This window comes from Mustela lutreola, chromosome 8 (genome assembly GCF_030435805.1).
Source record: "Mustela lutreola isolate mMusLut2 chromosome 8, mMusLut2.pri, whole genome shotgun sequence".
NCBI lineage: Eukaryota > Metazoa > Chordata > Mammalia > Carnivora > Mustelidae > Mustela > Mustela lutreola.
The window spans coordinates 97,202,967-97,229,107 of NC_081297.1; the positions used below are offsets into that span (position 1 = coordinate 97,202,967).

At 36.1% G+C, this 26,141-nt stretch overlaps 1 protein-coding gene across 3 annotated transcripts; it reads left to right on the top strand.

The window, feature by feature from the left end:
- The first annotated feature begins 661 nt into the window (after positions 1-661).
- Positions 662-24,261, top strand: LOC131839046 (NKG2-A/NKG2-B type II integral membrane protein-like). Of its 3 annotated transcripts, XM_059186109.1 has the most exons (6): positions 1,485-2,320; positions 2,725-2,802; positions 3,293-3,346; positions 4,401-4,552; positions 23,506-23,609; positions 23,853-24,261. In XM_059186109.1, exons 1-6 carry the CDS (start codon positions 2,116-2,118, stop codon positions 23,971-23,973), a joined length of 714 nt encoding a protein of 237 aa, XP_059042092.1. In that variant the 5' UTR covers positions 1,485-2,115; the 3' UTR covers positions 23,974-24,261. The 3 variants fall into 3 exon arrangements, with proteins under 3 accessions (XP_059042094.1, XP_059042095.1, XP_059042092.1); XM_059186111.1 differs by lacking the exon at positions 3,293-3,346 and having other exon boundaries at positions 662-2,320; XM_059186112.1 differs by lacking the exon at positions 2,725-2,802 and having other exon boundaries at positions 664-2,320.
- The last annotated feature ends 1,880 nt before the right edge of the window (positions 24,262-26,141 follow it).

Consider the following 26,141-nt stretch of genomic DNA (forward strand, 5'->3'; position numbering starts at 1 on the left):
GAGAACATCGGTACCTTTATTCCAACATTTCGGGGTGACAAACAAAAATTAATTTGAAATATACTGGAGAACTTCTTAAAATATCCAAATTCTTGCCTGTAGAGAAGTAATTAAGTATATATCCACAGGCATAAATTGTGTTTGTAAATCAATATAATTTTAAGTGAAATCCTATAGGCATGATGAGAAGGAACAGTCTGGATTTGTGATCAATTATAGGTATAGTTACTATATTATTTGATATTTACCTTGGGCTTTAAAAATAAATTCTTAAAATGAATCAATCAAATCATAATGGTCAAATGGTCAAACATTTGCTTTGATAAATTAAGACAATTTGGTTTTTCATAAAAAGGAAGATGAAGTACCTTCTGTAAAAATGCTAATTTAAGCTTAGATACAAATGTTCAAGTCAAAGCTTGGCAAAAAAAGTTATTTGATATTGAAAGACACTCCTGTCTAATGTTACATGCTCTAAAGGATATGAGTCAGTAATGATAAAGTGGCCATTGTGTTAAAAATAATTAAAATAACTGATATATTTTTGAGAGCTTAGAAAAGCCAGATGAAATACTGTTTTATCTGCACTATGTTTTACGTATTTTAATTACCATTTTAGATTAGTAAAAACTAAATAACTAGACAGGAAGTAACTTCTTAAAACTCATACTTTGTAAGACTGAGAGCCAGGAGTAATTCCAGCTTTTACTAACTGCAGAGCTCATTGACTGAATTATGAAATTAATTTGAAATTATGAAATTACATTGAAATTACTGAATTATGAAATTACATTGATTTCAAATAGTGGAATCAGTTATACAACTAAAGCTACCCTCACTGCCTTTGACATTCGTAGACATTTCTAGAAGTTTGTGCCACCAGTGTTCTTTAAATGACCTACACTAATTTTTTAAAGGATTTGTTATTTATTTATTTGTTTGTTTGTTTATTTACTTATTTGACAGAGATCACAAGTAGGCAGAGAGGCAGGCAGAGAAAGAAGAGGGAAGAAGGCTCCCTGCTGAGCAGAGACACACCCCCCACGTGGGGCTTGATCCCAGGACCCTGAGGTCATGACTTCAGCCAAAGGCAGAGACTTAACCCACTGAGCCACCCAAGTGCCCCACAATCTACACTCTTATTTATCATTCTAAGCTTTCACTCTTTGCCATTAAATCAACCGTCAACTTCTGGGTTAATAAGTGCTTTTTAAAAATACGGGTTTGGGGGCACCTGTGTGACTCAGTCAACTGATTAACCATCTGCCTTTGGCTCAGGTCATGATCTCAGGGTCCTGGGAGCGAGTCCAGTGTCAGGCTTTCTGCTCTGCAAGGAGTCTGCTTCTCCCTCTCTTCTATGTTCACACAAACACTCTCTATCTCTCAAGTAAATAAATATAATCTTTAAATATGTATATGGGTTTTTTTGTTTTGTTTTGTTTTGTTTTCAATATGGTTCAGGTTTTGGAAAAGTTTAATGTGTCATGTGACATATAAAATCTTTCTTTTAAAATTTAATGATTTCTCAGAACTCCATAATTATTCAAAATAAGAGTTCACTTGATGGGGCTGCATTACCTTTTAGGTAAAGAAATGTAATTGTTGAAATAAAAGTAATTTACTCCAGGAAATTCCTATATGTACTAAACTTGTATTCCCAATCTCAGAATACCAATTTTTAACCAACACCTGATATAAAAATTGCCCCCCAAAATTGATGCAGCACTTTTTTTTTTCTAATTTGGCATTTTAATTTTAAACCAGTTATTCTAATAATGTTGAAATGTTTTAGGGGATTCTGACCTTAAACTAATAAGGACAATATTATTCCTGAATTCTTTTCCTCTTCACTAATTTATTGCTTTACACTTTTCCAACTAATACTATTGTGTCAAGCATAGAATATCATTGTAAAAATAACTTATTATATCATGAAATGCTCTAAGAAAATTAGTACCAGATTTTACATTGTTCAACAGCAAATGAGTACTACCAGTCACCACACACTCCACCCACTGTGACTATCTCAGCAATCTTTTCATCACATACACTGTTCATCAAGTCCTTCAGTACAGTCCCATTCAGCCCTGTGCCTGACACCACGCAGCTGCAGAGATGAATAACCAAGGAGTTACCTATGCAGAACTCAGTCAGGTTAAGGGTTCCAAAAGACAGCAAGTGAAAGCTAAGGGCACTAAAAGTCCTATTTCAGAAACTGAGCAGGAAATAACATATGCAGAATTAACTCTTCAAGACGCTTCAAATCTTCAAAATGCTTCTCAGAATCCTCAAAGGAACAGCGAGAACTCCCATTGCAAAGGTAAAACATGTAATACACACACAGTATAACTGTAGTATATGTACTATGATGTGCAGTTGGGCAGTAGAAGTGCAGAGAATGAGTGGGGAATGACACCTATTTTTCATTTCTGAAGATCAGAGCTTGAAGTTGCAATATAGTGTTGTAATTGATATCTGAAGACTAACTTTGTTCCAGTTTTGTTGTAATTTGTAATCTTTACCAACATCTCCTGAGGTAATAAATTTACTGCCACAGAAATGTTACATTCTGAGAAGATTATAATGGGTTTGGAGTGAAAGTTTTTATATGATTCTCTGCGCATCTTGTTGGTTCTCTTGTATGTACAGTTCCTAAAAGATTATTTCTGCCCATCCTTTCTCATTATTTTCATTTCTCTTCCAACTGTTTACCTTTATGTCCAGGGAAGCTCATTGCTGGGGTCCTGGGGATCATTTGCCTTATCTTAATGTCCACTATGGTCACAATAGCGGTTACTCCCAGTAAGTAAGTGTTTGAATGTCTAAAAGAGAATTTTTCACTTTAATGATCATCAGTAGCTCGAAATATTGCACAGTACTATGGTATTGTCTTATCTCATTTTAATGCATGTGTGCTTTCAGTGTGGAATGGTTACTCTGAATTTGCCAAACATAGAAATAATAGAATAATTATAGGGAGTATTATACATATATTCAGACTTCATACCTCAAAAGCAAGTTATAGGAGGCAACTTATAGAGACATACAAATTACTTCTTGAGATTGTTTGAACAAAATGCTGTAAAAAGTGGTGAGCTTTGGTTCTTTAAGCTTTTGAGTTTTTTCCCCAACATGTTCATTACTTCATTAACCACTTACTGGTAAAATCAATTTTATTATAGAATTTTCTAATTCTAAACAATATACCAACTTTCAAACCAAGAAACTCAAATCATTATGTTTTATTTAGTTTAATATTAAGTTTGTATGAGTATTGCTTTAATTTTTCTAGTTACTGAAGGACCGAAACAGAACAAAACATCCCTGGAAACTAGGATCCAGAAAGGTACAAAATTTTCAAAATTCTGTTATTAGTATAATTTCTATTTTATCTCTATCTTAGGTTAGGAAAAGATGGTAATTGATTCTTTTTTTTAAATTTTTATTTATTTATTTGACAGACAGAGATCACAAGTAGGCAGAGAGGCAGGCAGAGAGGGGGAGGCAGGCTCCCTGCTGAGCAAAGAGCCTGATGTGGGCTTAATCCCAGGACCCTGATATCATGACCTGAGCCAAAGACAGAGCTTAACCCACGGAGCCACTCAGGCACCCCTGATAATTGATTCTTTTGAGGAAAACAAATTAGAAAATCATGTAATAAACTCTCAGAAATAATAATTATAGGAAAGTATTACTTATTGTTATTTATTATTACTTATTATTATTACTTCTATTACTTATGAAACAGTATGATGAAATACTATTTAAAATCACCATACCCATGGAATGCCTGGGTGGCTCAGCTGGTTAAGTATCAGCCTTAACAGCTGCTCAGCTGGTTAAGTATCAGCCTTAACAGCTGCTCAGGTCATATCTCAGGGTCCTGGGATCCAGTTCAGCATCAGGCTTCCTGCTTCATGGGGAACCTGCCTCTTCCTCCTCATGCCACTGCCCCGCTTCTGTTTGCTCTCTCTCTGACAAATAAATAAAATCTTTTAAAAAACTAAAATATATAAAATAAATAAATAAAACCTTTAAAAAATTACAAAATCATCATACCCATAGTCATTGATTATCTTAAATTTACTCCTGCTATAGCATGATAAAAGATAAACCATTCTACAATTCCAAAACAGTTGTTTTATTCAGTACTCAAAAGACATTTAGAGATTTTGTGTGTGTGTGTGTGTGTGTGTGTGTATTTGCTCTATATGAGCACATATATTAGGGCAAAAGCCTCACTCTTCTGAGTGTATCACGTGTGTATTTTGTTTTATTTTTGCCAGCTTGTGAGGGATCATGGATATGTTATATACACATGTGTATACATATGTCAGTTGTCAATTTGCATTTTTTAATATTTGAACCTTTTTGGAGAATATCTTATAATTTTTGTCCAGCATATTACTGTGGTCATTGTCCAAAAGAGTGGATGACATATTCCAACAATTGCTATTACATTAGCACCGAAAGAAAATCATGGAATGAGAGTTTGTCGGCCTGCGCTTTGGAGAACTCTACCCTGTTCTCCATAGAGGATGAAGAAGAAATGGTAAGATTTCAGATGTTTCCAAATTTTACTAAAAGCTTATCAATTAATATTATATTTTAGAGTTCATCCATCTCGTGTATGTATTTCTAGCTTATTTAAAGTCTGTTACTATTCCATAGTTTAACTCTGTGATATTTTATTTATATTTTTAAATTTTTATTGTACACTTGACAATTACCAGTTCTTGCTTTTCATAGAAAACCCTGCTTCTATAAATGCTCTTTTTCCTGAAATAACTTTATTGTTTAATTTTATCACATGTCAAGGAAACTAAACATATGATTGTGCAACTTGTTCACAAAGTAGTTAGAACCATGCAATTATAAATCAGAGCATGAATTAGAAGTTTAAAGCCTCTATCAGCCCTACCCATTTTTAAAAAGATTTTTATTTATTTATTTGACAAACAGAGAGATCACAAGGCAGGCAGAGAGAGAGAGAAAGAGAAGCAGGCTTCCTCCTGAGCAGAGATTCCCGATGCCGGGCTCGATCCCAGGACCCTGAGATCATGACCTGAGCCGAGGGCAAAGGCTTAACCCACTGAGCCACCCAGGTGCCTCAGCCCTCCCCATTTTAATAATGTGAAATAACTTTGTTTATTTTCAGACCTTACATCAATGGGATAATGGAGTATGTATTTTTATGGGTGTCTCCTTTCACTCTCACATGATATTGTAATCCATCTATACCATTGCATTTGTCTAGAGTTTATGAATGCTCACTGCTGTCTAATATGAATAGGACCTTCTAAAAGCTAGTCTCAGAATTTTAGTTCCTCTTTAGTATGAAAGCACTATGAATAATTATTTTATGAAAAGCCTTTTCTATTTTTTCCATATATTATATTTATAATTTATTATACATAATGACTTAGTATATAATATAATTAGGGAATAGAAATGTTTTGTCATAATAAAATAATAATGTAGAAATACAGCATTATATCCCTGTGTGTATTCCTTGCCCATTTCTCCCAAATGGTGTTTCTTTTCCCTTATTAGTTTTCATCATGCTTTTAGATATGAGCACTTGTTTGAGTTTATGAGATGAAAATAACTGTGACTTGCATTTTTACTCTTACTGAAGTTTTTTTATGATCAGAATTTTAATAAAAAAACTAATGATGTACTATACCTTGGCCAATTAAATTTAAATTTAAAAAAAAATAATGTTACCATCACCCAATTTATCATTTGGGTGTTAGTGAGTACTTTGGACTGATTTCAGAAGTTAGTCAAAGTTCGTGAATATAATTTCCTACATGACTTTCCTGGATTTACCTTTTTCTTTATTTCTTTATTTTTTAAACTGTATTTAAGGTTTATGATCCAATTGGAATTTATTTTTAGTGATGTATTTACGATGCTATGAGATAAAAGTGAAGGTTATACTTTTCTATGTCATGACCTAATTAAGAAGATCCAAGTGGATAAAAACTTTAAAACTTTATCTTAAAACTTAAAAATCTTTAAAACTTAAAAATTTAAATTTATAAAAGCTTTAATTATACATCCATATAAAGTTATAAATATACATCCATATATGCTCTAACATACTTTATATAAGTAGTATAGGTATTAGATATGTTTATATGGGTAATTGTATACACATATATCAGTCTACACAGTCTACACAACCCACAACACTCTCAGTAAAATGTAAAGCCTTACTTTCTGTTATGTACTTTACTGTGTCCCATTTATACTAAAATTGTCTTAAATATTTCTCTACTTATGCTGAGAATCATGGATGTTATAATTTTGCTTCAACCGATGATTTTGCTTCAAATATCAAACAATTTAGACATCACAGGAGGTGAAGGAAAGTCCATTAGCCCTAATGGTAGTTCTATTCTTTAATTTATTGTCCCTTTCTTCCTGATGATCCAAGATTTCTTCTTTCATTGTTTAATTTCTGTTTAGATATTTCCCTTTAGCAATTCATTCAGAGTGAGTCTGGTGGTGACACATTTTCTTAGTTTTCCTTTTTCAGAGAATGCTATAATTCACCTGCATTCCTGAGCAGTATTTTTCCTGGACAGTTGAAGCATTTGATTGAGATAATGCACTAGTCTAAAACTTTTCTGTCTTTCTAGCATGCATTTCTTCCATTATTTTGCTAGAGAGAAAAAAACATTTTGAGGGCTGTTGCCTGTACCCCGTGGGTCTGTGAGTTGTCAGCCTCTCTGGCACCAGACTGGGACATCTAAAAGAAAGAGAAATTCTAGGGAGCTCATTGCCATGTCATTCCTTGGGTCTGAAGTGTGCAGGTCTATCTGCTTTCTCATCATCTTTCTGAATCTTCGTATGTTGTCCTGTATGTAAAGTCCAGGGGTTTTAGCAATATTCAGTAGAAGGAAGAGGACGTCTGATCTACAGATGTTTTAATATGAATTTTCCTAAGACTAATATTGTTGGACTTCTTTCACTGTACTCATTTGCCACCCATACACATTTTTTGATGAAGTCATTTCTTGAAATATTTTGCTTATTATATTTTTAGTTTCTGTTACTGTATTTTGAGAATTCTTTTTATATCTTGACAGCAAGGCTTTTTACTAGATGTATGATATACAAATATTTCCTCCAAGTCTATGACTTGTCTTTCTTTTCTCTTCAAAAAGTAGAAATTATCCTGATGAGCCACGCTTCATCAATTTATTCTTTCATGGATCATATTTTTGGTGTTCTGAGAAATGTCTGCCCAGTTTTAGGTCAGGCATTTTTTTCTCATCCATCTTCTTGAAATTTTATCATTTACACTTAAGGATGATCAATTTTTAATATTTTTGTACATAGTATAAAGTATATATTTATTAGTAATATTGATACTCCATTGTTTTCACAACATATGCTGAAAAAACTTACTTTCTCCACTGAATGACTGCAATGTTGTTGAAACCTGCATTCCATTTGTATGTGGGTATAGTTTTGCACTTTATAATCTATTTTATTAATATCATTATGTATTTTTATGTCAATATCACACTTTAAAAACAACCTCTTTTTTAAACAGTGGGTTTATAATAGTTCTTTTTCAGAGTTATCATATATATTCTGGATCATTGAATCATTTCATATTTATTTCTATCTTTGTAAAGATATTTTAAAATTAAGAATGAACATTAGGAAGTGGTGATGCAACATGGGGGCTTAAGTGGGTACGAGAAGAATAAATGAAAGAAGATGGGATTGGGAGGGAGACAAACCATAAGTGACTCTTAATCTCACAAAACAAACTGAGGGTTGCTGGGGGGAGGGGGTTTGGGAGAAGGGGGTGGTATTATGGACATTGGGGAGGGTATGTGTTTTGGTGAGTGCTGTGAAGTGTGTAAACCTGGTGATTCACAGACCTGTACCCCTGGGGATAAAAATATATGTTTATAAAAAATAAAAAATTATATTAAAAAAATAAAAAAATAAAAAGAATGAACATTAGTTTTATCTGTAGCCTTTTGCACCACAGATGTCACATTATTTGACCTTGTTTACTCTGCTAATATGACAGACTAAGCTGATGGAATTGTAAATGTAAATCCAGGATGGTATTGCTTTAATAAATCTACTTATGTCATAATCCATTATTTTTATATATTGTCTGAATATATTTATTATTGCCACTGACACATAATTTCATTTTTTAAATATTCCCATCAAAAATAATGAATACTGTTATGCTGAAAATAAAAAATAAATTAAAAAAAAACATAGGAGTCCAAAAAAAATGCACATATCACATATTCTATTAGCTTCTTTTTCTACCCTACAAGGGGTCTTTGGTTTTTAATTGCCTTACATTTTCTTCATTCATAAACATCTCAATATTCTGTCACTGAGTGTGGAAAGCTTTCAGAATGACAGATAAAAATGTATTAGGAGTTATAAGACACTTGATATTTTTATTTCTTTTTGTTTCAGTCTTCACAAGTTGTATTTCTAGGATTTTTTCAATTTTATGAAAATCCCGTTTTAAATAGTTGTGCACGTTTTCATAATATTCTCTTGTGGTAATTTTATTGTGATATAATGTACTTACAGATGGATGCCCATGGGACACTTGCCACCTGATGGCTGCATTTTCAAGTGTCACCATCACCAGCAATGTGTAAATTAATTTTAGCAGCACTGCAAATTGTCCCTTTCAAGTTCTTACCTGTATTTAAAAAAAGACATTTATATAAATGGAACCATATAGTATGCAGAGTTTATTTTTGATATTTTCAAGAGAAGCTAAACTTGTGCAATTCATCCATAGAGTTGCATGAAGTTTCCAAATTGTCCAAAATCATTTCTGATCTATTGCCTGATTCTACTACAAAGTATTTATCCATCCTATTGCTGATGCCCTTGGATATTTGGGTATTGATCCATTCGAGGCTTCCCTGAGTTATTCTACTATACATACCTCACAATCATCTTTCAGCTAAATGTATGTTATTATTTCTTTCTCTGTAGTTCTAATTGGTTCTTTTCTTTATATTTTCTTGAAAGGGAACTCTTCAGACCAGGCTTTTTATAACATTTTTTCCTTTTGAGTGTAAATGACAAAGCTACAAATTGTCTCTAAACACTACATTCAATCCTACATAAGGTTTTGATGTATTCTTAGGTTAGTATCATCCAGTAAAGGGTATTTTCAAAGATTTCACCCTTGAACTGGAGATTTTTCAGAAATGTATCTTTTTCCACGTTTGAAAATAGCCCATATTTCCTTCTGTTGTTGCTTCTAATGTTCCTTTGTCTTCAGACACTATACTTTGAAAATTTCCATCCCTGTTTATGACCTAGACCCCTTTCTATACATGTCAGTTATGTAAAACCGGTTCTTACAGAACAGACTTCCATAGGGTTCCTGATTTTCTGACTAGCTGTTCTCTCACTACTGACAGAAGAGCTTTTAAATCTTCAACTATGCTCATTGAATTATTTATCCTTCCAAATTTGTCACTTTCTATTTCATGTGTTTGAGGCTTGGATTCTGTTGTCAGGTGAATAATCTATGTTTATCATTGCTTTATCTTCCTCTTATATTGAGAGCCTTAACATGTTGAAATGTTTCTTTTAATTTCTAATAATATTTCTTATTTTAACAGCTACTTAGGTATTAAGATAGCCCTCTTTGCTCACATACACAGTTACTGTTTGTCAGGGGTATATTTTTCTAATCTTTTCTTACACCTATTTGTGCCTTTGATTCTAAAGTGTGACTGTTACAGAAAGCATATAGATGGATCTTCCTTTTTTGTTTGGGATGACAACTTCTATATTTTCATTAGAATATTTATTTAATTTACATTAATGTGAATATTGGGCTAGTTGGATTTAAGTCTGACATTTGTTATTTATTATGTATTAATCTCTTGGTTTCTTCCACATTATGTGATATCTTTTGAATTAAATATATATTATTTTAGTGTTCCATTTTAATTCTTCTATTAATGTCTTAGCTATATTCTTAAGCTATTTCCTTGGTAGTTGGTGTAGGTATCACAAATATAGCTTATGTCTGGTTTTATTGAGATATAGTTTACATAATGCATTCTATGTATTTTAGACATACATTGTGTTCATTTGATACACTGTGTATTGCAGTATGATCACAATGATTATGTTAGATTACACCTTGACCGAGTGCTGGCCAGTCATAGCCATGTGTCAGGACTGAGGGAGCTGGGATGGAGCTCTTGCAATGGTAGTTTAGGTTGTGAAATGAGAACTGAGTGTCTTGGGATGCGGCAGTATGGTATCAGTAATAAGGACTCAGAGCCCTGCTATGGGCACCTAAAAGATGGGGTCAAGACAGTCGGAGCTTGCCACTAGCAATGATGGGTCACTTAAACTGCCTTAAACTAGGTGAAGGAAAATGTCCAAGTAGCAGCAACCTGGTATTAGCAATGGCAGTTCAGAGTCCAAGCCTGGGATAGGGGTGTGGTTCAGAGCAGCAGGAGCACCTTTACAGTGAAGACCCAGACGCTTGACATGGACCCAGTGGATGGGACTCAGCACAGCAGCAGCATCTGCCCAAACCTAAGAGTAACAACTAGGGTCCCTGAAGTCATGTCTCGCAGTAGCAACAGCTCCAGCCTCTGGGGTAGATGCAGTGTAAGGCCCTCTGGGGTGTTCCATCAATCAGGATCAGCATTGGTGGGCACTTTTGATGCAAAAGCCACAGACGTCCCTAAAGGTGAAACTTCCTGGAGTCTCCCGCTCTCTTTCTCTCCATGTGGTGACTTCCTCTGAGGGGATTCCTGCAGGGCTCAATCACTCTCAGCTAAAGGGTTCGGTGATACAGTCAAAATTCTTGCTTTACTCTCTATGGCGTCATCCTGGACTTTTGAACTCTATCAGGTTTCTTGCTGGTTTTTGGTTTAGAGATTTTCCTGAGTTGTATTTAGTTTGAAGCTGTTTAGTAATTATTCTTATTGTTTGTTGTGAGACAGATAAACATTGGGACATTCTAGTTCTCCATCTTACTGATGGGACTCTTTACACACATGTTATTAACTGGTCGCCATCTACTTCAAATGAATTCTGACTAAATTCTGATAAGATATATTAAATGAACAGTAACATAACCCATTTCCTGATCCTAATTATTACAGGTATACCTCAACTTATCAAAAATTTGTGTAATGTCACTTTGCTTTTATGAAAGACCTATGTTAGTGGCAGTTTTCCCCGAGCAACAGAAATCTGAAGGGGATTTTTGTTTTTAGGGAAAACGGCAAAAAATGAAAATTGTGTTCAGTGCTGGGTTTGCTGTTACAGAGGCAGCACACACCCCAAGTAGTGAGAGGGACCCCATCAGGTTCCTTCCTAAGAAACGATACTCAGCATCTCAGTATCAAGCATAACTTTGAATGGTGTTTTTCAGCATCTATGCTTCATTTCAATTTATTTTATGCATGCATTAGCAAAATGTGTCTTAAAGTATAAGAAAAACCTGAGAAGTTATTTTTTGGATCAGGGAATGCTGAACAAATTTTCCATGTATAATAATGGTAATTGCTTCTTCTATTTACACCATTTCAACATAGACAATATTTACAACATTTGGAAATGTTTCATTGAACACTCTACTTTCAGAAAGATTGGAAAACATGTACTTCCAACCATGTTGTACTGAAGCGAGCTAGTACTGGTTTCTGAACACCCATCATGCATGTGTTTTCCTACACTCTGTTCATGATTTCATGTTAATGATTTGAAATGAAGCATTTAAGGTGACTTTACACAAAAAAATTAACAAATGCTAAAAATAATAAGGTATATGATATACATCCAACTATATATTGTTATAATGATGGCTTTAAATAATCTTATCCTTTAAAGCAATTAAGAGTTGAAATACATAAACATATTTTAAAATTTACCAACATACTATTTCTGCTGATCTATTCCTTCTCATGTATATGCATTACCATCTGCCATCATTTGCATTTAACTTGAAGAATATTTTTGGATAGCAGGTCTACTAAGTAGAAATTTTCTTAAGTTTTGTGTCCTGGGGTCTTTATGCACCCTCTATTCCTTTTTAGAGATTTGTTTATTTATTTGACAGAGAAGGAGAGGGAGCAAGTGTGAATGTGGGAGGGCAGAGCGAGAGGGAGAAAAATCCTCAAGCAGAGTTCCCACTGAGCAAGGAGCTTATCATGGAACTCAATCCCAGGACCCTGATATCATAATTCGAGCCAAAAATCATGAGACCCACACTCAAGGTGCCTCTATGCACCCTCTTTTTTGAAAGATGGTTTTGCTGAATTTACAATACATATCTGAAAAGTCTTTTTCTTTTTGTGTGTTTATATGGGGGTTTTGTGTGGGAGAGAAGTTGTCTTGTTTCTTCTTCTTTTCGTATTTCAGCTCTTGATTTGACCTGCCTTGTCTCTTATTCCTCCTTGTTACTGTTGAGAATTCACCTGTTAATCATATTGTTATTTTCCTAAATATAAGAATTAGTTTTCTCCGCCTGTTGTCAAGATCACCCTTTTTGCATATTTGCCTTTTATTTTATAAATTGTAGCAAAAAAAAAAAAACCCACATAATGTAAAATTTACCACGTTATTCATGTTAAGAAATATACTGTTTTCTTAGTGCAGTTTTAGGTTCACAGGAAATCAGAGACAAAGCACAGAGATTTCTTGTATTCTCCTACTGTCTTTGAGTCTGTACACCCACAGTGAGTAGACTTCCTCATTTTCCGTATCCCTCAGTGGAGTGGTTCTTTTAATACAGTTAATAAAAATATATTGACACCTCATTGTCATGCAAAGGCCATAGTGTACTTTGAGGTATCTTCTTGATATTGTGCAGTTTATGAGTTTGAAGAAATATGTACTGACAAGTACCAACCATTGTGAAGTTATACAGAATAGTTTTGTTGCTTTAAATCCTCTGTGCTCCACCTATCCATCCTCCCTTCCCCACAAAACACCATTAACCGATTTTCAATGTCTCCAGAGTTTTGTTTTTTTCCATGCTGTCATATGGTGGGAACCATACACTCTCTCACATCTTACATTACATTTAAATATACCACACATTTTCACCAACTTTAAGCACACAGTTTAGGAGTGATAAGTATATTCACATTGTTGCCCAACAGATCCCTAGAACTTTCGCCTTCTCAAACTGGAACTCTCTACTCATTAAACAATAATTTCCCTTCTGTACTTTACCCTCAACCACCATTCTTCTTTCTGTTTCTCTCAGCTTGACTACTTTAGATACTTCATATAAGTGGAATCATGTATTTTGTGTGTGTGTGTGTGTGTGTGAGAGAGAGAGAGAGAGAGAGAGAGAGGGAGACTGGCTTATTTCACTGAGCATAACAGCCTGCAGTTTCACCCATGTGATAGGATTTCCTTCCTTTTTAAGGTTGAATATTATTATGTTATGTGTGTCCTATGTTTTCTTGATTCCTGCCTCCCTCAGTGGGCACGTGGCCTGCTTCTACCACTTGGCTTTTATGAATAATGCAGCAGTGAGCATGGGTGCCCAGAGAGCTCTTTGAGATCTTGCTTCCAATTCTTTTAGATATTTTCCTACATGTGGGATTGCTGATTCATATGGTAATCCTATTTTAATTTCTTCAAGAAGTTCCATACTCTTCTTCATAATGGCTGACCAGTTTGTACTTCCAACAGTGTACAAGGGTCCTCTTTTTCCACCTTCTCACTGACACTTTTTTTCTTTGATAGATTCCATCCTACGGAGTATGAAGAAATATCTCATTGTGGTTTTTATTTGCATTTATCTGATCATTAGGGATACTGAGCATCTTTTCATAAGCCTTTTTACTTTTTATTTTCATGGACAAAATGCGTATTTAATTCTTTTGCCCATTTTTTAATTGGGTTATTTGGTTTTGTTTTTGTTACTAACCTGTAGGATTCCTTATATATTTTGGATGTGAACCCCTGTCTGATGTATGATTTGCAAACATTTTTCCCCATTATGTCTTTTCATTGCTTTGGTCATGCCCTTTGATGCACAAAAATGTTTTGATGTTCTACATTTGCCTACAGTGAGCTTTTCCTTTGTAGTCTATGATTTTGGTGATATACCCAAGAAATCATTGCCTAATATGATGTTTACTTTTCTCCATGATCTCTTTAAGAAATGTCATAGTTTTACATCTTAGGATTAAGTCTTCAGTCCATTTTGAGTCAATTTTTGTGCATAGTGTAAATGGTAACCTCCACCTTCATTCTTTTGCATGTGGATAGTAAATTTCCCAGCATCATTTATGAGAGATTCCATCCTTTCCCTATTGAATGGACTTGGCACCCTTATCAAAACGAATATACATGAACTATGTGTCTGGGTGTATTTTGAAGTTTGGTTCCATAGAGGATGTAGGACCTGCGGCTTTGTGTTTCTTTGGCTGAGGTTACCCCCTCCTGTCTGAAATAGTGTGCAGGGACAAGACAACTGGAATGATTGCCAATACATATTGACCTATTCTGATATCCAAAAGTAAGATTAATATTTGTTCCCTCCTCTAAGGGCAATAGAGGCAATCTAGGATCCAAAATTCCAGGTACCCATTTTGAAGCATTCAAATAAATTGGTATGTATCTTCTCCCCACTCTACTGGACAGAGCAGAAGAAAATTGGATATATAAGCCCAATAAGTAAAGTTATTTATTTGTTCATAACATCCAGGATGACTTACGGCTACCGTGATGAGAGCCATAATAGTTACCACCATGTTGTTAGGGGTGAGAGGATGTTGCTCACTCTCCAGAACTTCCTCTGCTTTCTTGGTCAGTTTCTTTATCTGGCCCCAAGTTGGAATCTTTGCTCTGTCTGTCCCAGGTAACGTGACCTGAGTGTTCTTTAAGGTGAGATTCTCGAAGTTGATGATAGGTGAGACCGGTTCGAATTTGAACTTCTTGTTCATGACGAACCTTTATAAAACAAGAGGGCACCCACATGGGCTCGACAGCCTCATTGGGTAATACACATGCATATCCCTTTCCCCAGGTAACTAAGTTACGAGGGAGCCATTGATTAGAAGTAATATTTTTCCACCAGATTGGAAGATAAATTTTATCTTGTTTTAGTTTACTAAAATGTCTTTCTTTTTTTTTAATTTTTAATTTTTTATAAACATATATTTTTATGTCTTTCTATTGCTGCAGTGTTTTTATCATCACGATTCAAAAAATTAAGAGTAAATAAAAGTTGCGCTAATACCTCTTGAGGAGAACCATGTATTTTCTTATGTTTATGAAGCTGTAATTTTAATATTTGATTAGCCCGTTTGACAGTTCCTTGACCTTGAGGATTATATGGGATGCCAGTGGAATGTTTAATATTTCATAGTTTAAAGAAGGACTGTAACTTATAGGAAACATAAGCAGGTGCATTATCAGTTTTTATGGCTTTAAGCATTCCCATGACTGCAAAAGCAGAGTGGAGATGTCTGATAACATGTGCAGCAGTTTCTCCTGTTTGAGCTGTAGCCCATATGAAGCGGAGTATGTGTCTATAGTGACATGAACAAAAGATTGTTTCCCAAATGAAGGGATGTAACATCCATCTGACATATCTCATTGGCTGTTATGCCTCATGGGTTGATACCCGCTGGCTGTGTAGGCAGATTGATGGCAGCACAAGAAGGGCAGGAGGGGACAATAGAATTTCTTGCTCCTGGGGCGCCTGGGTGGCTCAGTGGGTTAAAGCCTCTGCCTTCGGCTCAGGTCATGATCCCAGGGTCCTGGGATCGAGCCCCGCATCAGGCTCTCTGCTCAGTGGGGAGCCTGCTTCCCCCTCTCTCTCTGCCTGCCTCTCTGCCTACTTGTGATTTCTGTCTGTCAAAAAAATAAATAAAATCTTTGAAAAAAAAAAAAGAATTTCTTGCTCCTTAATAATAGGGAATTTATGCCGAAGTCCTTTTTGATTAACATGCGTAAGACAGTGAAAATTGGAGGCTTCCTGAAAAGCTGAGCAAATGAGAGAATCAGCTATTTCATTACCTCTAGCTAATGGCCCTGGAAGGCCAGTGTTACTTCAGATATGAGTAGCATAAAAAGGAGCAGAGCACTGGTGAATAAGGGATTGCAAATGATAAAATAATGAATGGAGGGAGACATCAGAAGTAGAAATAGTAGCAGTTTCAATAGCTGCAAAACATACACTGTATATAACAGATCAGATGGCAGATTAAATGCAGAAGAAATATCTTGAAACAATGCAATAACCACCATTAATTCTGATTTTTGCGCTGAAAGACCAGTAGTAGATATGACTTTCGAAGTAGGACCATAATAACAAGCTTTACCTTTAACAGAGCCATCAGAAGAGTAAGTAGGGGCATCTGTTATTGGATTTTAGAAGTAATTCTAAAAAGGAAACAATAGGTAAAGAGGGATAATGAGAAGAAATGTCTCCAGTAAAGCCACTAAGAACAATTTGCCAGTTTAAATTATTTTGGAATGCAATTTCAATTTGTGCCTTATATAAAGGCAGAACAATAACCTGTGGATGATAACCCTGTATTTGCCGAGTTCTTTTCCTTCCTAATTGAATAATACTGCCAATATGGTCTATATAGATAATGAGTGTTTTAACAGTATTATTTGGGAGAAAGATCCATTCTACAATTAATTTTTCCTGGATAATTAATCCAGTGGGTGTATGTGGGGTATGAAAAATGAGAAGATTTATCAGTATTCCAGGTTGAACTCTGTCCGTTTGCATTGAATGAATCTGGCTTTCAACAAACCGTAATTCTTTTAAAGCCTCTTTTGATAGGGTCCTGGGGCTGTTTAAATTAGGATCCCCCTTTAAAGAGGCAAAAAGATGCTGCAAAGCATATGTGGAAATTCCAATTTTAGGTCTTATCCAATTAATGTTTCCCAATAACTTTTGCAAATCATTCAAGGTTGTAATTTTATCTCTACGGATTTGAACTTTTTGGGGTTTAACTGACGTCCTGTCCATAATGAACCCCAAATACGAGAAAGGTGTGGTAACTTGTATTTTTTCTGGAGCTATAATTAGTTTGTATTTCTCAAATTGCATTTGAAGCATTCTAAATGCATCCTGCAATTGCATGTTATCGGAGGTTGAACATAATATATCATCCATACAATGGATAAGATAAACTTGTGGAAATTGATCTCTAACTGTCTGTATAAGTTTTGTCATACTCCTGACAGATAGTGGGGCTATTCAGCATTCCTTGTGGAAGAACTTTCCACTGATATCGTTTGGCTGGTTCTTTTAAATTTATACTGGGAATAGTAAAAGCAAAACGAGGACAGTCTTCCTTAGCAAGTGGTATAGTATAAAAGCAACCCTGTATATCTATGATTACTATTGATCATTCATGTGGGACTAGATTAGTCGAAGGCAATCCAGGTTGGAGAGACCCCGTGGGTTAGATAGTAGAATTAACAGCACATAGGTCTGTTAAAAGTCTCCATTTCCCTGATTTTTTTCCTAATAACAAAAACTGACGAATTCCAAGGACTATGAGATCCTTCAATATGTCCTTTTTCTATCTGTTCCTCCACGAAGGCTTGCAAAATAAGTAATTTCTCTTGTGGTAAGGGCCACTGCTCCACCCAAACCGGTTTGTCATCCTTCCAATTTAACTTAATGGGTTCAGGAGCAGTGGCCCTCAGTGAAAAATCTGGGAATTCTGCTTAGGGGAAGGTAAAACCAGAGAGGCTTCCCATTGACTTAGTAAGTCTCGCCCCCAAATGTTAATGGGTAAGTCTACAATATATGGCTGTAGATAACCCTTTTGACCCTCGGGGCCTTCACAGAAAAGAATACTGGCGCTTTGATGCACATTGCCAGTCTGTCCTAATCCTGTAATAGTAACAGGAGAGGAATTGCATGGCCATTTCTTAGGCCAGTGTAATGAGCTTATGATAGACACATCAGCTCCAGTATCAATTAGACCTGAAAATTTCTTTCCTTGTATTTTAAGATGACAAATTGGTCTTCTTGATATATTTTCTCAGTCAAATATGCTCCTGCCTTTCCAGTACACCCAAACCCATCGGAGTTTCTTTATTTATTTTTAGATTGACCCCAGAGATAGGGTAAAAGCAACAACTGAGCAATGCAGTCTCCTTTTTGAAAACGGTATGGCGCCACAGTAGTTAACACCACTGAAATTTCACCAGTATAATCTGAATCAATAACACCAGTATGAACTAGCACTCGCTTTAAAGTAAGGCTTGATCTCCCAAAAGTAACCCAGTGGTCCCCTTTGATAGAGGGCCATAAATGTTAATTAGAATTTTAACGGGAAGCTTGGTAGGCATTAAAAGATCAACTCTGGGGATGGGGAGATCTAATCCAGCACTACCAGGTGGGGCATGTAATAAATTTAAAATGATACATTTGTCTGAAAGCTGGGTGTTATGGGAGAATTGGCCCTCTTGTTTTTCGGGGCTGAGGGCTTGCACTGAAATAAGTTTCCCTGAAAGGGGTATCCATCCTTGCCAACTCTAGAACGACACTGACTCGCCCAATGGTTTCCCTTTTTACATTACATACAGAGACCAGGTGTTTTATTTTACATTTTGCAGAGGGAATTTTCCTCTTTGCCTACACTGAGCTTTAGTATGCCCTGCTTGCCCACAGTTGAAACACTGTCCTTTAAATTTTCCTGTGGTCAGAGCAGCCATTTCTTGAGCTAACAAATCAGCTTTATAGGTTTCTGTTCCTACTCCTTGGCATAGCTTAATATAATCTGTCAATGTTCCCTTGCCTTTAAAGGGTGCTAGCAACTTCTTACAATCAGAATTAGCATTCTCATAAGCCAACAGTTGCATAATGGTATCCTCAGCCTCAAGATTATTTATCTGTCTTCTGACAGCCTCTGTAATCTTGCAATAAAATCAGTATAGGGCTCTCTTGGACCCTGTACCACTTTTTGAAAAGAAGAGCATTTATCTCCCTGAGATTCTATTCTTTCCCATGCTCTCAAACAGCAACGCCAGAGCTGCTCAACAGCTTGATCATTCATTAATACCTGGTCTTGAACCTGGGCCCATGGTCCAAGACCCATGAGCTGTTCTATGGAAATAGGAATGTTATAAGCTCTATTATGGGCAGCTGCTATTTCTGCTTGATCTTGCCACCATGTTTTGAACTGCAAGAACTCACTTGGAGATAGAACTGTTCTTGCTAGCAATGACCAATCCGTCGGAATAAGTCGATTGCCTTCTGCGATGCCTTGAATGATTCCCATTGTAAATGAAAAATTTGCCCCATAGTTTTGTACTGCCTGTTTTAGTTTCTTCAATAATTTGAAGGGAAATTGCTCATGCTTGGCCTCATAGATACCATTAGGGTTGTTAGGACATATACCATTAGGGTTGTTAGGATCATGTCCTGGAACAACATGTTCTGTAATAATAACTGGGAAATTAAAATGTAAGACATCTAGGTCTCCCGCTCACTGTGCTTCAAGGAGGCCTTTCTGAACAGCAGATAGCATGTACTTTTCATCTTTTTCATTAAATGGTGCCTTCTTATAGAACAGCAGAGCTGTTGGCGACAGTGCCGTGGGCACCTTTTGTTCTGTTATTGGAGGAGGAGGAGGAGTTTCCTCCTTTCTATATTTCTTTCTGGTGGCCTTAATAGTTTCTTTCTCCTCCTGGATGGCATGTTCACGTTCCTCTTTTTCACTTTCTCCTGAACATTCATTATCGCTCTCCGAATCAGGGGTTTGTAAAGGCTCCAAAACGGAGCGAATGAGGGTCCAAGTAGGCCATATAGTAACTGGAATTTGCTTTCCTTTAGTATACAAAGGTTTTAATTCGTGACCTACTTTTTCCCATGTTTGTAAATCTAAAGTCCCTAATACAGGGAACCAGGAGCAATGTTCTTTAATTACCTTTAAAAGCTCCATAAGTTGGCCCTCGCTGACTTTTGCTCCTCCCGCTTTCTGGAGCCTTCTCAATAAATAAACATAAAGGCGATAACCGTTTCTGCTCTCTAGATTACCCATACCCTGCGATAATGGCCCACAACCCACCAGTGGGAAAATGGCACAGCTGTGCAAAACTCACGTTGGGGCTTCTTCTCCTGTTTTATTTCTGATCAGATCGGGTCTGGTCTGGTCCCTGTTCAGGCGCCACTTGCCGCTTCCAGCCGGCGACGAGAGAAAAATTAGGCACAAACAAGTCAGCTGCAAGAGACTGGCAGCAGTCCTTTTCGACTGTTGTCCGCTGCTCCCAGTCTCTTGCAGCTGACTTGTTTGTGCCTAATTCTTCTCCCATCACCGGCTGGAAGTGGCACAGGGCAGATATGGATTCTGTGGTAGATAATGTGGTCTAAGGCTGCTAGAGGTGGAGGATATTATCACCCATTCCCTGATGTTCACACTGACTTAAGTCACCTCATAATCCATCCTGTTCCCTCAAGAGCATTACTTTGTGTTTGAAAATGATTTTTGGTGGTATCATTATGACATCTTGAGATGTGGATTTGTATGTAATCATCCTATTAGTTTTCTAGCCTGTGGTTTCCATAAATATTTTTAAAGTGGTATTTAATAAGTTTTTTGTTCATTGTGACTTAATATTGTTGTTCTGCTTTTTTTCTGTCTCTGTGGTTCTCAGTTTGTACTCAGATCTTCTGGATTTCCTGAAGCTCTTTTGAAGATCTATGAACTCTATTAATTTTTTTCTCTCATTCTATAGGATGAATAAATTCTGTTATACCTTTCTCAATTTCACCAACTTTTTCTTCTGCATATCACATATTCTGTAAAGCTAATAAGTGAACTTTTCATTTCAAATATGTATTCATAAACTCAGAATTTTCTGGGGTTTATTCATATATTTTTATTATTCTGTTGATACTTGTTACTCTTATATTGCTGCCATCATATATTCACTTAATTATTTGAACACTGTTTCTTTATAATTTACATATATTTGTAAATATCACTTTAAAATAATTTTTTCAAGATTTTGTTATTTGACAGAGAGAAAGAGAGAGAACACAAGCAGGGGGAGTGGCAGGCAGAAGGAGAAGGAGAAGGAGAAGCAGGCTCCCTGTAGAGCAGGGGAAGCCTGATATGGAACTCAATCACAGGACTCTGGGATACTGACCTGAGCTGAAGGCAATGGTTAAGCAACTGAGCCACCCAGGCGCCCCTAAAATACTTTTTTTCTAATAAATGTAACATCTTATCCCAGTAGAAATTTCTGTTGGCATATGCTTTCTCTTAGCATGGAAGATATTTTCATGGACTTTGTATGTATTAATTCCTTTTAAAGATATATTTATCTTATTTTAGAGACAGAGCAAGAGAGATAAAGAGAGTGCAAATAGGGGGAGGAGCAGAGGGAGAGGGACAGAGAAAAACCCCAGCACACTCCATGCTAAGCGTGGAACTTGATGTGGGGATTGATCCCAGGACCCTGAGATCACGACCTGAGCCAAAATCAAGAGTTAGTTGCTTAATCGCTAGTGATGATGAACATTATCACTAGCCATCAGGGAGATTCAAATTGAGATATCACCTTACACCAGTTAGAATGGCCGAAATTAGCAAGACAGGAAACACCATGTGTTGGAGAGGATGTGGAGAAAGAACCCTCTTCCACTGTTGGTGGGAATGCAAGTTGGTGTAGCCTCTTTGGAGAACAGTGCGGAGATTCCTCAAGAAATTAAAAATAGAGCTTCCCTATGACCCTGCCATTGCACTCCTGGGTATTTACCCCAAAGATACAGATGTAGTGAAAAGAAGGGCCATCTGTACCCCAAAGTTTATAGCAGCAATGGCCACGGTCGCCAAACTGTGGAAAGAACCAAAATGCTCTTCAATGGACGAATAGATAAGGAAGATGTGGTCCATATACACTATGGAGTATTATGATTCCATCAGAAAGGATGAATACCCAACTTTTGTAGCAACATGGATGAGACTGGAAGAGTCTCACTGCTGAGTGAAATAAGTCAAGCAGAGAGAGTCAGTTATCCTATGGTTTTACTTATTTGTGGAGCATAACAAATAGCATGGAAGACAAGGGAGATGGAGAGGAGAAGGGAGTTGAGGGAAATTGGAAGGGGAGGTGAACCATGAGAGACTATGGACTCTGAAAAACAATCTGAGGGGTTTGAAGGGGCAGAGGGTGGGAGGTTGGGGGAACCAGGTGGTGGGTATTAGAGAAGGCACGGATTGCATGGAGCACTGGGTGTGGTGCAAAAACAATGAATACAGTTACGCTGAAAAGAAATTAAAAAAAAAAAAGAAATGTTAACTTAAAAAAAAAAAAAAGAGTTGCTTAACCGAATAAGCCACCCAGCTGCCCCATTTTTTAATTTTTTGAAAGACATTTTTGATAATGTAGCTTAGTGAACATTCAATTTCATTTTTCTTAGATTTATTATTTTCTTGTAAGTTGCATAAACTTACAAGTTTGCATAAACCAACTTATCTAAAGTTGGTCTCCTGATATTTTTGTTTAGTATTTCCATATTCATCTTGTTTATTTTTATTTTTTAGCCTAACCTCCTGGGTATGATCCTTGTGATTTTTAGCTTAGATGTCAACCACTATTTTTTTTTTAAAGACTGTGTTAAAATGCCACAAGTAACTAGGACTTCCACCCTCTCTCAGGTGATGTGTGTGTGTGTGTGTGTGTGTGTGTGTGTGTATGAATGTGTGTGTGCACACACACGCACACATGTGTGGAGAGTCCTCATAACTTTATAGCAGTTCTTAAATCTTCTTCACATTTACTTTCTACTAGGATCTTTTTAATTTTTGGTCTCCTCTCCCCAAGCACATATTTTCCATCAGTCAGGAGTGTGTAGAGAGCTCATGTTATCTCTTCAGTCACACTTCATCATACCTTCTTATTATATTTATGGGGGGGGCACAGTGATTGACACAAAATTATATTTATGGGGGGGCATCACAGTTCTTGACACAAAACCACAACCTCAGACTAGTAAAAGTATACATTTTTCTCATTCATTACCAAGCAGAATAATCACATTGAGCTGAAAAGTCGATGGGCTCTCTCACTCTCTTCCCCACTGCTCATCAAGTCTCCTGTGGCACCAACACCAGTGCTTTCTGCAGCTTCTCCAAACTGTAAAAACTACCACTTGTCTTGATCATTGAGCTGAGGTGGGCAGGTGGGGAGCCACAAAGCAATCCCAGACAATAACAATCCTAAGCAACAAATAAAATGTTTCTTACTTGAATATCTAGGGTTTTTTTTCCACTGTAAATATTTCATGAATTATGGAGCTTTTATCAATTTTCAGAACCCTGAAATTGTTATCTTTGTAATTTTGTTATCTTCTCTTACTCCTACTTATAAGGTAGTTTTATAACATGTCTACTGTGTAACATTAAAATTTGAAAGATTCTATAAGGCAAGAATTAACTTTGTTACTACAAAATTCAAATGAATATAAGAGCTTCTATTTGACGTCTAATAAAATTTGTTTTCTCACAGCATTTGTTAGGCCTCTTCATTTCTTCTTCATGGCTTGGAGTCTCCCAGAAAAGCAATAATAATCCATCTGTGTGGCCAAAACACTCAACTTTCTCTTCCAAAGCGTAAGTTTCTTAAGAACTTTTGTATTTTGTACCTTAAAAGAATTAATCTTACAATAAAAAACAGCAATATGTGAACAATTATATAAACACAAGTGTTGAAGTGTTTTCATAGTAAATTATATGGGAAATATTCTGATTGAGGTATACAACTATTAATTGAAATAAATTGTTAATTCATCAAAATATTGTGGTATATAAGGTATATATTGGTAAGATTAATGAGGTATAATTCTCATATTTCAGGTTGGCAGTATCATCAGAGAGTGACCGGGTTTGTCCATATTTCAATTTTGGACTGGAGAAAGTTTTTTCTGCATCTTGTTTAGAAATTAAAACCTACATTTGTAAGCACCAGGCATTTTAGTTACCTAATTTTGGTATAACGCTATGCTACCATATATAAAGAACATGTTTCTCATTTCTCCAAAAGCCATGCAATTATTGTCTCAGAATATTTTTCAGATATATTTTTAGAGAAGTTTTATGTTCACAACAAAATTAAGAGGGAGTTACAGAGTTTTCTTCTATTGCCCCTGTCCACACACCTGCCTCTCCCCCATTATCAACATCCCTCACTAGAATGGTTCTTTTATGACCAAAAATGAATATCCATCGATGTGTTATAATCATACAAAATTTACTTTGTACATGAGGTTTCACCCTTGGTGTTGTTGGACTGTTTTTCAAGATTTATTTATATTAAAGTAAAAAAATATATATACTCGGGTACATATTACACATTTCTTAAGATTTTGCAATTCACTAAAATAAATTATATACATATATTACAAATCATAATATTATTGTAAAGTTCCCAATAAAGTGAATTTTACTCATATTTCCAAATAAATTGGTTTGTCCTCACCCTTATAGGGACTGCAAATGAGGGCTAAACAACAAGAGTGGTAATGTAATCAGTCAGAATTGAATCAGGGGAAGATGGATGCAAACAACTATTACCTATTTGTAAGGGAAAGCCTATTAAGAAGAAAGGCTACTAAGATAAAGGAAATCATAAAGAATTTCTTAATGTTGAAGGAGAGTACCCCAAGGAGAGATCACTGTGATACCAGGTCTACTCTGAAGATGGAATTTAGATATCATTGAAGACAAGATGGATACACACATTTATGGCAGAGATGCTCATTGTGTTGACCTGGGACAGAGCAGCTCCACAGTCCACAGGCTGAAATTGGTGAGGCTGGATCTCAGGCTGTGACTGGCAGTCAGGAAGAACCTTTGTTAGGAGGGATGGAGCACAGGGCAGGAAGCTTTGACTGGGACTGGCCACAAGTACTTGCTGGAGGGTGAATACACAGGACCTCCCCGTGAATGCAGCTGACAACCAAGCCATAGTGGCCAAACACCCTGGAAATACCATGAAACCAGGAAGAAGAGCCGTTTCTCTTACAGGGTCTCTCAATTGTCTTTTACCAGCAAAACTCAACCTCATATGAGCTAACAAGGGAGAGAAGTTTATAGGATCCTGCTCCATTATCTGAGAACAGGGCACAGAGGGATGGGTAGATTTGAAGCCAAGAATACTAAATTGTTAAAAGGCACTCAGGGTTATCAGGCAACAACCACAGGGTTACTATATAAGAGCCATTCACATCTGTCCCACATCCTTACAGAATGGAATGAAAGGGTATTTTATGAATCTTTTTTAGTGGAGCACTACCAAATTAGGTTTATTTATGGTAGAGATTGGTTTCTTCTCAATCATTAATAACCAATGTCCTTCACTACTTTTTCTTGTGTGTTATTTTCCTTACCTGGATTTCAGATATTTTAAAAGACATCCTGCTTTATTAAATTCCCCAAGTCCCCACTTCTGTCGCCTTTACCCAAGCTAGAAAATATTTTGATGCAAAAATAAAATGTTAAATGTTGACAAAAACAAGAATAAAAGTATAAAGATTCTGTGTGAGTCAAATAGCTAGTTCTTGCCAGAATTCATGACAAACCTTAGGAATTTGATAATGATTCAGACATTTCTACCTCAGTTCAATTACAAGAGGGAGAGAGATTGAACACAGTTATTACTTGCAAAATAAATCCATATTTTATAAATATTTATCTCTTTGAATATAGACATTTTCTTTTTACACATATTCTTTTTTAATTGCTAAAGTCCAGAGTTTATTTAGATTTCTGTAGTTTTTACCTATGTCCTTTCTGTGAACCAGAATTCTATTCAGGACACCACATTACTACATTGAGTTGTCATGTCTCCCTAGGCTTTTGTTTCTATGGCAGTTTTTCAGACTTCCCTGTTTTGATGATTTTTTTTCTTTTTTTTGTCATTTTTTTATTAAGTATCATATAGTAAGTACATCATTAATTTTTGATGTAGTGTTCAATGATTCATTAGTTGGTTGTCATTGATTCCCCCCTTTTTCTCAATTATGTTCAATTAGCCAGTGTATAGTACATAATTTGTCCTTGATTCAGTTTTCAGTGATTCATTAGTTAAGTATAACACCCAGTGCTCATCACAGCATGTGCCCTCCTCAATACCCATCTCTCTGT